The sequence below is a fragment of the Taurulus bubalis genome (genome assembly GCF_910589615.1).
Source record: "Taurulus bubalis genome assembly, chromosome: 3".
In the NCBI taxonomy this organism is placed as follows: Eukaryota; Metazoa; Chordata; class Actinopteri; order Perciformes; family Cottidae; genus Taurulus; species Taurulus bubalis.
In genome coordinates this window covers 4,336,264-4,349,100 of record NC_136591.1, presented here as the reverse complement: position 1 = coordinate 4,349,100, position 12,837 = coordinate 4,336,264, and the positions used below count along the sequence as shown (strand labels likewise).

The following is a 12,837-nucleotide window of genomic DNA, read 5'->3' as shown; positions in this document are numbered from 1 at the left end:
AACTCGGGGGGATGTGTTGAACCGTCTCGATTTGGTTCTCCGAAGCTGCCAGCCTCCATTGGGATTTCATCCCGTAAAAAAGATCCGCCGGCCCGGGGCAGCCAGGGTCCTGTAAGTGTGACTACTTTTCCTATGTGTCCCCGCGGGGATACGCACTCCACAACGGGGAAGAAGAGGTGTTATGCGGCTTTAGCGACGGGCTCTTCCAGGAGAGGGGGGTCATGAATTGGCCGACGTTGACGCGGATTTAACTGCCCAGTCCCCAGCTGAAAGTTTTTATAATTGTCGAGACATTCAAGGTGAGAACTTCTCGAACAGGCCCCTGTGTGCTAACTACCAGGCCGCTCGTGTCCCTATCTCCTCCACCATTACGCCAGCAAGCAGCCAGCAGGAATAACCATGTCGGGAGAGGTGCGTTTGAAGAAGCTGGAGAAGCTGGTGCTGGACGGGCCGGCGCAGGCGAACGGCCAGTGCCTGAGCGTGGAGACGCTGCTGGACGTGCTGGTCTGCCTCTACGACGAGTGCAACAACTCCCCGGCCCGCCGGGAGAAGAACATCCTGGAGTTCCTGGAGTGGGGTGAGAGGCTGGCTTTTATGGTCCTGTTGCTAGGACATTCATTTAAAAAGTGGGATGAGAGGCTGTCTTTTATTTTCCTCTTGGTAGAACAATGATAAAAAATGCGATGAGCAATACTTTTGATTTCATTTTTCCTCTTGATTTAAAAAAAAATGACGAAAATTGATACAAAATAAAGAAAAAATGGGTCGAGAAAGACTTTTGATTTAATTTTTCCTCTTGATAGAAAATTAAGAAAAAAATGGGGTGAGCAAGACTTTTTTTTCCCTCTTTTATAGAAAATTGATTAAAACAATTTGATAACAAATAGGGTGAGCTAGAATTTTTATTTTTCTCTTGATAGAAGATTTATAAAAAAATTAAGAAAAAATGAGGTGAGCAAGACTTATTATTTTATTGTTCCTCTATAGAAAATTTATAAACTTTTTTCTTTCAATTTTTCTTAAATTTTTAAAAAACATTTTTCTTCATTTAAAAATAATATTTTTTCTTCATTGAAGAAGTTCAATTTTTCTTTTCTTTTTTAAAATATTTTTTCTTCATTGAAGAAGTTAAATTTTTCTTAATTTTTTATCAAGAAGAAGAAATTCTTCATTCTTTTGGTAAGATGATAGGCTGATGTTGGTGTGGTGGTGCTGTGGCCCTCCCTTCCTCATCACATTCCTTTTATAGTAGTAGTGGGGCTCAGTTGGCTGCTCTCTCCTCACTCAAACCTCCCTGAAACTAAACAACACGGCCACTTTAGGCTTTTGCAATTGCATCATTACATTTAGCTGACTGACGCTTTTATCCAAAGAGACTTACAATAAGTGCATTCAAACTCAGAACAAGAATCAAGAAAGTACCATTTATTCAATAAAGTTAAACTACAAAGTGCTATCAGTAAGAGACATTTGAGTGCTACTAGGTGCTACTTTCCTTATTCACGGTGTAGTAAAGATGTGTTTTTAGTTTGCGACGGAAGATGTAGAGACTGTATGCGGTCCTGATGTCAATGGGGAGCTCATTTCACCATTGAGGAGCCATAACACAAACAGTGGTGACTTTATCATACACACACACACACACACACACACACACACACACACACACACACACACACACACACACACACACACACACACACACAAGACAGCATGTTGAAATTGCACGAAATACACATTGAACGGTAGACAAAACCCAGAAGTAAAAGGTGGTGCCAGACAGACGACGCCAAGAAGTCACCCAAACACACAGCAGGACATTAAAGGTAGCGAGGATCTTAAACAGGCTCACTCCGCGTTTTGATACCAATCCAGGAAAGATCTCATAAAGATGTCCTGATCCTCCAGGCTAGCATTTATTCTCGTGAAAACGCACGCTCACGTCAAGACAACTCTCTGGCATCGCACCGAACGAACCCTCTTTGGTTCGCTTCTCTCTTTCGCAGTCACTTGGCATGCTGGATCGGTTTCCTTTTTTATGGGCGTGTGTGCGTGTGAGAGAGAGTGTTGATGACTAACCGAGCCGTCTCTTAGCAGACAGACATTGTCGTGATCGGGTACAGATCAGTGTTACATACCCTGAATGTTTTGATTCGTTGTATAACTATTTCCCACTCTCCTGGTTAAAGCAAAGTTGCAGAACGAAACACGCAGGAGGAACACACACACACACACACACACACACACACACACCTCCCTCAATCATTTGTGCAAGTGTGACATCGGGGGTTTGGTTTGTGCATGAAGCAGGAATGTGAACAACTCACCTTTTTTCTTTTTTTTGCTGTATCTGGCGCAGAGGCCCAGCTCGCTGCTGGAGCACGCCTGGCTGGCCGGCATGTCTTTAAAGCCCTGAACGCCGCGCTGCAGCGGTCTGAGGCCGCGCAAGAGCAAATCATCGGCCCGCGGATCGAGACGCATTTATGATACAGCGGGCAACCTAATTATTATGGAAAGAAGGTGCAGTTTGGCACATTTGCTGGCATCTTTTCTTCTGAAACGGCAATGTGAAACAGGAAGCAGTTTGGCCCACTACAGAGAGGCAGTGGCAGACAAACAGACTGGAAGTTAAATCAGTCAAATGGTGGTTAAATTTGGCTGCGGTCGCTTAGTTGGTTTACCACCAGCCGCCATCTGGACAACCTATTTTGTGCTAAAAATGGAGCTATGCTGGCTAGTAAATCACTGGAAGTGGCTAGGATTTGGTGATGATTATTGTTGTGTATCTTAAGAGGTACTTTCCTGCTTGTCCAAAAGCCATTTTATCCAACTATGTTTAGTCATTACACATCATGTGTTGTTTCCTTTAGAGCATCCTGTCCTCTTCCCCACACACACAGATGATATGCAGCATGGAGCTGTGTGCGCTGGCCTTTGAGCAGAGGTGCTGTGGGCTTTGGGGGTGAAGTGGTGACTTCACTTCACCCTGACATTTCCCCGTGGTGACGCTAGACGTGCGGCTGTGCCCGAGCTGTCGGCCCCGTGTTGTTGCTCGTTATGGTTGTTCCACTCCAGAGGGATTTGAATGAGAATCCTCCAGCTTCTACAATTAATATCAATTAAGTTAATTGAGTTGCAGAGTTTGTTTCCCCAGAGGGCAATGAAGCTGAAAGTACGTAACAAAGATGATGTTAATGTCGTAATCAGGTGGTCCGGGTAGACGGGCCTTGTTGTCTTCTTCCAGAAGAGTTCTCACTACAAACATGAGATATTGGTACAGGTGGTTGTGTCAGCCATTACATAAATGGTCTTTTCTATGTTCTGCTATTAGTTTTACTTTATAAAACTGAACCTACACAGTCACCGAAACAGGAACTGCTCGCTACTAACTGAGGGAAACCCTACCCAAACAGATGGACCATGATGCTTCACTCCGTTTACTACGACTACACGTATTTCTCTGTAACAAAATGAAAGATGGCTATCAGACGCGCGTTGAGGCTCCTGGTGGAGGGCGAGACGTAACAAGATCCTCGGGTGTCTCCGCTGTCGGTGTCGGTGATCTAGTATTTTGGAAGCGTCACCGTTTGTGTCGGCTGGCTAAACTCAAGGCGGGTGATCTGTTCTACGTAAACCAAACGGACATCTAGGTAGATATGTAAATGTCCTTTCTTGCAGAGAGTAAGATGAGAACATGAATACCATGTTCATATCGGCTGTCGCTTTTTGTGATGTGCAAAGTCACAGTCGAGCATTTTGGGATAAGGCATGTACGTGCTTTATCATTTGTCAAAAACGCATATTAAGCCATAGAGCAGTAATAGCAGACGATCCTGAAAAATAGTTTTTCATCTGAGTGAAATCAGGACCGTCATTATAATTACGTTAACGACTTATTGCATAACGCATGAGATAGCATTGGGCCCGGATTATGTATTCATTGTTTCAGTAGGTGAAATGGTCTTAAATTATTATTATCCGGGCTGATTAACAGTATATCGTCCAACAAAAGCAGTTATTATCTCACAAACGGTTCAAGATGGGCCTTGTGAAACCTAAGACCTCTTCAACTAGTGAGTGATCTGCCTTTGTCAGCCACTCTGCAGCTACGGGAAAACAAAAGAAAAAGCGTACCTGTGTACCTTTTTTTTATTTTATTGAAACAGCCGGTTCCGCGTTCCTTTTTTCCTCCTGAGAATGTACTCGAGCCAGAGAAGAACACAAACATTTGTTTTGGGTTTTCTTTCTTGTTTGGTGACCTCATTTGAGCTGAAATAGAGACGTGACCTGCAGGCACAGGAGAAACGAACAGGGGAAAGTCCGCTGTATCCTGACTCCTCACATGTATACCGCAGCAGTGTTTCAGTTCATTTAAGCACTAAACTCGGTGTACAGTCCATATTTATGTATTGGTTCAGGTGTTTTGTGCTCTTCATGGATGCCTGCAGTTTCCTAAATAGAAAAGGGTTTCTGTGGACTTTGCATTCAATTGTCTTGGATATCCCGTACTTTTCTCCCATCATTCCCTGCTTTTTGTTTTGTGCCGGGCTCCGGCCCTGTTTTGGGAACCAGATTGCCGGGCAGCTGAATGAAAAGCGGGCGGCCATGACAGCCAGCCCACAGTTAGCAAACATGGGGGAGGAGGCCAAACCTTTTCTCAATCGAGACTAGATGTTAGCCTGCACCGGCCAGCTGTTCAGCTGCAGCTGATGTGTGCTCCACCCTGCAAGGCTTTCATTGGCAGCATGCCTCATGCACCACTCAGTGGACACACACACACACACACACACACACACACACACACACACACACACACACACACACACACACACACACACACTCTCTCTTATTATTGTGGCTTTGCTTAACTAGGCTATCTCATAGTTCACAGACCGGAGCCCCTCCCTGTTATTCCCGTCATTGTACAGACCAGAAGAGCTGTCACTCCGCCTATAAGAATGTTTGTCACATGGTTTTAAATTCTGCTTGGAGGCCTTTATATCCCACCAAGAACGAACCAGGCCGTATGCAAGGCTAGCACTGATTGCAGCTGCAGAGATTGTTATTTGTAAGGTAGCGTTTGCGACCGTTGTTGTGGGCCAACTTCCATAGAAACTAAACCAACTTGGGACCTGTTCAGAGTCACTGAGAAGAGGTTTTCCAGTAACAACTAAAACAGAGTAAATGGGGGTGAAGCATGGTTGGAAAAAAGCTAATTAGCTAGCTGTACACTAGTTAACTAGCTAGCTTAGCCAGTGGCAGCTGGGACTAACGGTCCCTCAGCCTCGTTCCCTGTCGCTCTGGAGAAGTACATGCTAACGTTACCTAGCTTACTAGCCAGCTGTGCGCTAGTTAGCAAACTAGCTAGCTGGATAACTGCAACGCTGGGTCTAACAGTCGCTCTGCTTTATTCCCTGTCACGTCAGAGAAGGACAAGCTAACGTTACCTAGCTTACTAGCTAGCTGTCTGTCCCCGAAGCTGCGTCCGCTCTCTTCCTGGCGATCCCTTACCTGCTGATGTGTGATGTCACCATGACAAGTAATAACCGTCACCATGACTAGTAATAACCATCACCCTTTTCTTTCATATCAGTCAAATGACCACTAAAACCAGTTCAATGTCCGTTCTATTGCTATGATTGTGAAGCAGTGTTTTATTGTGTTAGCGTCCTGGTTAGGACGAGATGCTTTTAGATTATAATAAAGACATGAAGTCATTAATTTTTATGCACTTGCCACTTTACTTTACACTTGTCACTTCATTCCTTGCACTTTATTTTAATTTAATTTTAACTTTAATTTTTATATTCCGTAGTCCTAATTGTAAATACTCGGTAGACCCAATTGTAAATATTCATGCTCCCTTTTTTATTGCACTTTGTTTTATGTTTATCGTTAAATGTTTATTGTTAAATGTTATGCACCTTCCGCCAGGACAAATTCCTTGTATGTGTAAACGTACTTGGCAATAAATGGTTTCTGAAATAGGAATTAGTTGTTCAGATAGATAGTAATCTGGTATTAAATGATTTGAAAGTTGTAGATCAAAACGATGCCAGTGAAATGCATGTTGGCATCAAAGATGAATCATTATCGCTATTATCCCGAATGTCAATATTTGTGAAGGACTTTAAAATCCAGTTTGGGCGCGGTTCTATCAGGACATCCTTTTTGCCCCTCAAGTTGTTCTGCCGTTTCCCGTCTGGCCGTCCGGTGGTTACGGCCTGGAGAACAGGAAGGAACCACAAGGACGCAGTTTTCTCCGGGAACATGATGTCATACGAGGAAGCGGGGCAGCTGTGTCATTGTGTCATTGTGTGCTCTGTGGCTCGTCGTCCCAACAGTTTGGTGTCGTTGGCAAGGTGCAAGGTCACCGGCTTGTTTACTTCCTCGCTGGTGGTTTTCCCCTCTCAAGCAAGGCAGGCTGCTCTCTTCATCACTCAGATGCTCTCGGAGTCCTCTTTGACACTCTTTCGCACGCACACCTACACACAGACACACACACACAAAGCCTTTTCCATTGTCCAGAGTGGACTCGCAAACAATCAGACGTAGCCGAGGGGCCCATGTGGATCCTCTCCTGGTGTCCACTACTTCCCACCAGAGTTTAGTGTCCCAAAGAGAGCGCCCAGCAGCCGCCGACGCCTTTTAAATGCTCGGTTTGTTTTTGTCTCGGCTCTCCCTTACTCTAAATGAACCCACGCTATTCCAAACAAGCCGGCCCAAAGATGAAGCCGAATATAAATCACTCATCAGCAGAAGATCATATAAGGATACAGAAACTTGGGTAGCTTTTTGAATTCTAATGAAATCAGTAGCACCTCCCTGCCGGGTGAACATTCACTCTTCTTTTAAATGCCATGTCTCAGTTTATTAAGCGTTCTGTTAACAATGTGAAGCCTCCAAAGCGCCGATTACCCTGAAGACAACCACGGTAATGTTGGTTCTCAGACTTGGTAAAGCAAAAAGGCGTAGTGCCCCAGCTAAAGGAACACATATTATTGCCTTAAATAAAGTCATGTTATAACATACTGGGGGTCCAGCATTACAATGGTCTGCTACCTACTGCTGGCTAAACATGAGTTAGTGTAGCTTTAGTCATTTCAGGTGAGGTTATTAATAATTAGTCCTTATGGTGTGTCCATAACGTACCAAGTATGGCTAAGATTGGTCGCTCTGTTGGGTTAGGGATATCGGTACAGATACCTGATACTGACTCCAATATCAGGATCGGGTATCTGTGACAATGGGCCCAACCTATACAGTTAAATTCTGTGTTTATATATAGTAGTGTATAGTTGGGTGGAGCCTAAATGACAAGAATCCCAAAATGTTGAAGAGTTCTCACGGCACACTGAGGTGTGGTTAAGTAACAGTGTATGTGATGCTCGGGCTCTCTGGAGCTGTACCGGTGTGACGCATCTGGGTATTTTACAGATGGCCTTTTTAAACAGAGTCAATCTGTCTGGGAGCTTTTGTCGGCAGAGAAATGCCTGCCGCTAATTGTGCTGTGTCATCATAAAGCGGCCGGGGAAGGGGTCGGCTTCCTTTCTTCGTCTCCCAGAGGACGCGCTGCAGCGCGGGTCATTAGCCGGCCTCTCAGGACCCTCGGGGACCCGATTGCAAATGGCCTCTCCTCCTTTCCTCTTTACTTCACCTTCACTTCCTCTCATCCTCCCATCTCTCTCTCCACCTCCTCCTCCCCCTGGGGTTCATCTGACCTCTCTGCTCAGCTGTCTGTCCGGTGTTAACCGACCAAATGAAAATGAACCTGCTCGGTTGGCTGCGTCGGCTCATTATAATGTTATGCTTCGTTTTTTATATACTGCAGCTTTCTTTCAAAACGAGTCCAATGTTGGCTTCAAGCTCCCCAAAAAAAAAAAACAATCCCTGCATTAGCATGTGTTCTTTCTTTCATTAGGAATCCGCATCAGATTTTGTAAACAGTCATCTGTATTCATGTTCTTTTAACAGCCTGTACTCCAACTATTTGTTTAGTTTAATTTCTGGGAGATTCCAAGAGGCTTCAGCGCTTCTTCTACCACTTTGAATCACTGGCGAGTGTCGCTCTCCTCACACTGAAGGAACATTGTCGGTCTGCAATGACTCTTCAGCTCAGAGGAGCAATTAGCAAGTCTTCCTTTCCGTATGCCGGCTCAGTCTGCACTGAACACACACACACACACGGACAGCACAGGCAGACAGAGCAACATTGTTTTCTCACAAGATTTTTTTTTTTTTATGTTGTGAAAGGGTGAATTTGGGAAAGCCGCCCCCTCCACTCGTTCAGCCAAAATGGTCCCGCGGCCAACTGGCGAAGGCGCTCCTCTGCATAGTTTCGTCTCTTCCCATACTGGCTGAACTGGGACTGTCTGTGGTCTCGCTGAGCAAGATGGAAGTAAAACAGTGGAAAACTGTTCTCTTTTCTTCATTCATAAAAACTGTATGGCATGCATAATGGTTCCAGCACCACATTTCAAGTAATACTCCACTGAAAATCTATCTTTTAAAGCGACTATAATCAATAATATTTCAATAACTATGGATTTAAATGTCTATCTCGCTCTTAATGAGGAACCCACAGATGATTATCACCTTCAGCTCCCCTCAACTCATCTTTTGCATAGTTATTTTGTTTTTTACGTCCCGCAGCTTTGTTTCTTTATACAATTTGTGTTCATCGCAAACTAAGCCTTAGCTGGTGAACATTAGAAGCTAAAGAGACTAGCTGGTGAACATTAAAAGCTAAAGAGACTAGCTGGTGAACATTAGAAGCTAAAGAGACTAGCTGGTGCACTTTAGAAGCTAAAGATGTATTTTACACACCGTAAACAAATCAATATCAGTTTGAGTGGACGCTATATTTAGACTATTTTTACTGTTTTACCTTCCCGTTAGACAGCTCTTTCCGACGGGGAACTGAAGCCTCTATGCTCTCGTTGTATGTGATTTTTACCTCTCGGAACACGGGAGTGCTTTTGTCGAAGGAGTCTGGTGACTTTGGGGAGAGCTAAGATAACGGCTTTAGCTCCCTGTGGGAGACATGTACATGTACTGTCAGTAGTACAGCGACTACGGAGAAGTACCTCATTCAACTTAAAAACATCCAAACCGTCTCTATAAACACTCGTTGCCCATTTGGCTTGACTGGTGGCTGTAAAAAGTTTCTCGAAAGCCAGATGTGGTCAGCCGGAGTTACAGGTTTCAGATGAGGACCAAGAGTCACGTCGTATTAAAGAAGAAAAGAACATGTCCATAGAAAGCCTCATAACCCACCTCTCTACAGTTGATCTTTCTTTTCATTGTTACACAAAGCCTCTGAATGGCGATGCTGTGTGTCAGGAGAACTATTCATTCTATAATAATAATAATGATAACTATTTAATCCCCGATGTTCACCAGTAGTGTATCTCATGTTGTATGTGTTGTGATACTCTTGATTACACTTAATGTGGAAGAAAGAAACATACCCAGTTTAGAGAAAGCTTCTTGCTTAACCACAGTTAAATCCAGGGATTATGGAAACTTAAGACTTTTTTGGGCAGCAGCCATACACGCAATTTGGACCGTTCAGATCCGATTCAAACTGTTTGTGAAGATGGGTATTAAAGGTGTTTTTTCTTTAAGAGACGAATAACTTTAAATGTACAACTTCATGTGAGTTCAGCCCAGTGTTTTTACTCGTATAAATCCCTCAGCATGGCCGTGTGCCTGCAGGATAAAACCCATTATCTGCTCTTCAAACATAACCCTCCGGAGCCTCGTCGGGGCACACGTTCATAAATAACATGGCAGCAAACTGCAGGATGTGATCTCCTCTGGTTCCTTGCCTCCTCCACTCGCTCTCTTCCATCACAGGATGTTTCTCAGAGAGGCTCTTTGGCACGAAACCCTAGCTGTGGTTGTACCGGGAGTCACCGGGGAACCCGATTCATTTCCACCTTTTTTACTCTGCCTTAGGCGTGTGCTTGCTGGGCGTTTTTAGCATGGACATTATGTTAATTCATGTCATTAATTCCGTTGTTGGGACGTACGGTGGATGTTGTTGCCATGGGGAACCTGCTCCTACTTTCTATCTCACTCCTACTGTGTCCCCGTTAGCTTTAGCATGGGACAAGCATTGATTTTAGAGGCTCGTTCCAACCAGCTAGTCCTCCTCCATCTGTTGTTCTGCCTCGACTTTCTTTCACTGAGATCCTTATCACACCTCTGCAATGCATCCACTCTAGTGGCCCAACTAACGTCTTTTTTAATATGTGCAACAAAAAAAAACCCGACGCTTGAGACGCAGAAGTCTGAAGATGCAACTCCAACCGTTGGCCCTGGCAGCTTTATGTCCCTCTGCACGTGCCGTAGCCAGAGCATCGCCCTGCTGCTTTTTGTGTGTGTGTGTGTGTGTGTGTGTGTGTGTGTGTGTGTGTGTGTGTGTGTGTGTGTGTGTGTGTGTGTGTGTGAGAAGTGCTGACTCAGGCCCCAGCCCCTCATAGCTGGAATTTGGAGCAGAGGTGCAATGTTAGAGAGAGAGAGAGAGAGCAGCAGCTGTTTAGATGAGGCCAGGTCTGCCTCTTTGTCTGTCCACCAGAGCCACCCGCCCCATTCTACCTGTCTGTCAGCTCCTGGTATTCCTCTTGCTGTCTTTGATTTCTTCAATTCCCTATCCCCTCCATTCCCTCAGTCTTCATTGCTTGTGTGGACTGATAACGCTGCACACACCTTGTTGGTTTCTTGGCCATCCTTCTCTCAATATCGTCTCTCTCTTCCTCTCCTCTTTTCTGTCTACTTCCTTTATTTCCTCTGTCTGCCCAGTGACGGAGAAGGCTGCGTCGGCGTACATACTCGTCTCTTTTTGCTCCCTTTTTTTGGGTATGTTTGCATGTTATATTTTGCGTGTGCAAAAAGAGGCACACGTGCAGACGCTGAGAGGATCAGACGGTGCGGTCGGTCCTGACAGAGCTGATCTGAATCCTTAATAAAGCTCTGACACACACACACACACACAGGCTTTGATCCTCTATCTGATGCTGTCATAAAGGACAGGTATTTGCCCTTTTGAATTGATTCAGGCTAAATAAGGACTGCACACTCCAGTGGCTAAATGGTCGTGTGGCACGGTGCTGCAGCAGCATGCAGGAGAGCGCCACATTCGTCCCCGTCTCATCGGTTGTGATGCAGCTTTTAGATCAGATCCAAGTATCCAGAATACATCAGCGGTATCAGTTTATGTAAATATGCATTCAAAACAGGTGAAGCGCATCAAACAATAATGTTCTAAGTGGATATTTTCATGTTTGGGTTTACTGTACCTATCTCATGACCGTGGTAACTGTGGAACTGTTCACATCTGGCTCAACGTGGAACTGATTCGAAGTCGTTAGACGTTTTTGGACATAACTCAAAAATTCATATGCCAATTTTCACACAAGAATCTGCGAGAATAAAATGGATTGATGACATTTTGGACATGGATGGAGGCAAGGTGGCTATTCTAGTATTTCATGTTGCTGTTTTGAGAGTGGTGATGCAGCAATTGATGCACACCAAGAACAAAACTCGGTCGATTCCACCTGCAACATTAAAAACACGGAGACTGTCATCCTCCCATCACCAACCTCTATTAGTCAAACCTCACTGGACACACTGACATTCATACTTGAGCATGAGAGAGAGAGATGGGGAGAAATAGCTGAAATGGATTCGAGGAGCTGTCTTGGAGCTGAAGACATCACATGCAGTCGGTTCATCTATCTGCTTGACTCCGTGTTCCTCGGTGCTGCTCACAGCAGCTGACACCGATGGAGCGTTGACCTTGGCTCGTGGTGCGGCGGCGAATTTGAGGGTGACCCGATCTATTTTAAGGCTCGTCTATGTATCTGCGCTGCTGAACACACACACACACACACACACACAAACACAAACACACACACACACACACACACACACACACACCCCCCTCTCGTACACACTGTTCCGACCTCCCCGTCTCCACAGCAGAGACGCGGGACTCGAGTGATGTTCATCCTTCAGCTTGAGGTCTGAATCGCTGTGTCAGGGTTCTTACGGTCGTGGAGAACCTGGAAAAGTCATGGAATTTAATTAAAATGGTTATTTCCAGGCCTGGAAAAGTCCTTGAAAAAAATAAAATCCCAAAAGTGTTGGAAAAGTTATATTCATGTGTTCATGCCGTTCATTTACGCTGAGTTTGAAATATGCTTTTAAAAGAAAGACGCTCAAAATATGAGCAGGCATACATACAGGCATCTATATAAATGTTTATTCTTTTAATCAAACTATTGTCTCATTCATTTGTGTCATTTAAGGTTTACTGTATGCTTTGTATTCTCATTGTTAGTTTAAATACTACATTTACTCACTTTTTACTGTTTACACCCAGATTTCACTAAGATGTTTGGTCATGGACATTTGGTTTAAAGTCATGAAATCCATTGGTCAACATGTGTGTGTGAACCCTGTGTGCTGTCTCGCTGCATTCTGGGTGATAACATGAAGCCCCCGTGCAGCGCCCGGCAATCTGTTCACACATTCACTCGTGAGCGTGTTTCCGCTTCGGCGTTGTTAGGATCTGATTCAGTGGTTTTGTGGTGACTCTTGTGAGAGTTAGTTAGTGACTGGTTATAACAGAGAGCGTAACACCTCTTTGTGGGCGTTATGAAAGTATATCTGCTCACTTCAGAGCTCTGAATGTGGTTGGACTATCACACCCCGCTCTGGTATCACATTCCTCTTCCTCTGCTGGGGGAAATCCTGCGGTCGCTCGATTATCTTCCACCGAGTCGTCACTGTTAATTCCCCTCATATAGATAGATAGATCTGCCCTTC

General features: G+C 44.7%; 1 protein-coding gene across 2 annotated transcripts in view; it reads left to right on the top strand.

The window, feature by feature from the left end:
• Positions 1-204: 204 nt before the first annotated feature.
• The window catches only part of cdc42bpab (CDC42 binding protein kinase alpha (DMPK-like) b), a 74,590-nt gene continuing 61,957 nt past the window's right edge, over positions 205-12,837 (top strand). For both annotated transcript variants that reach the window (XM_079216020.1, XM_079216019.1), the window contains exon 1: positions 205-577. In XM_079216020.1, the coding sequence (XP_079072146.1) occupies positions 400-577 (178 nt within the window). In that variant the 5' untranslated portion in view covers positions 205-399. The remainder of the gene's footprint in view (positions 578-12,837) is intronic.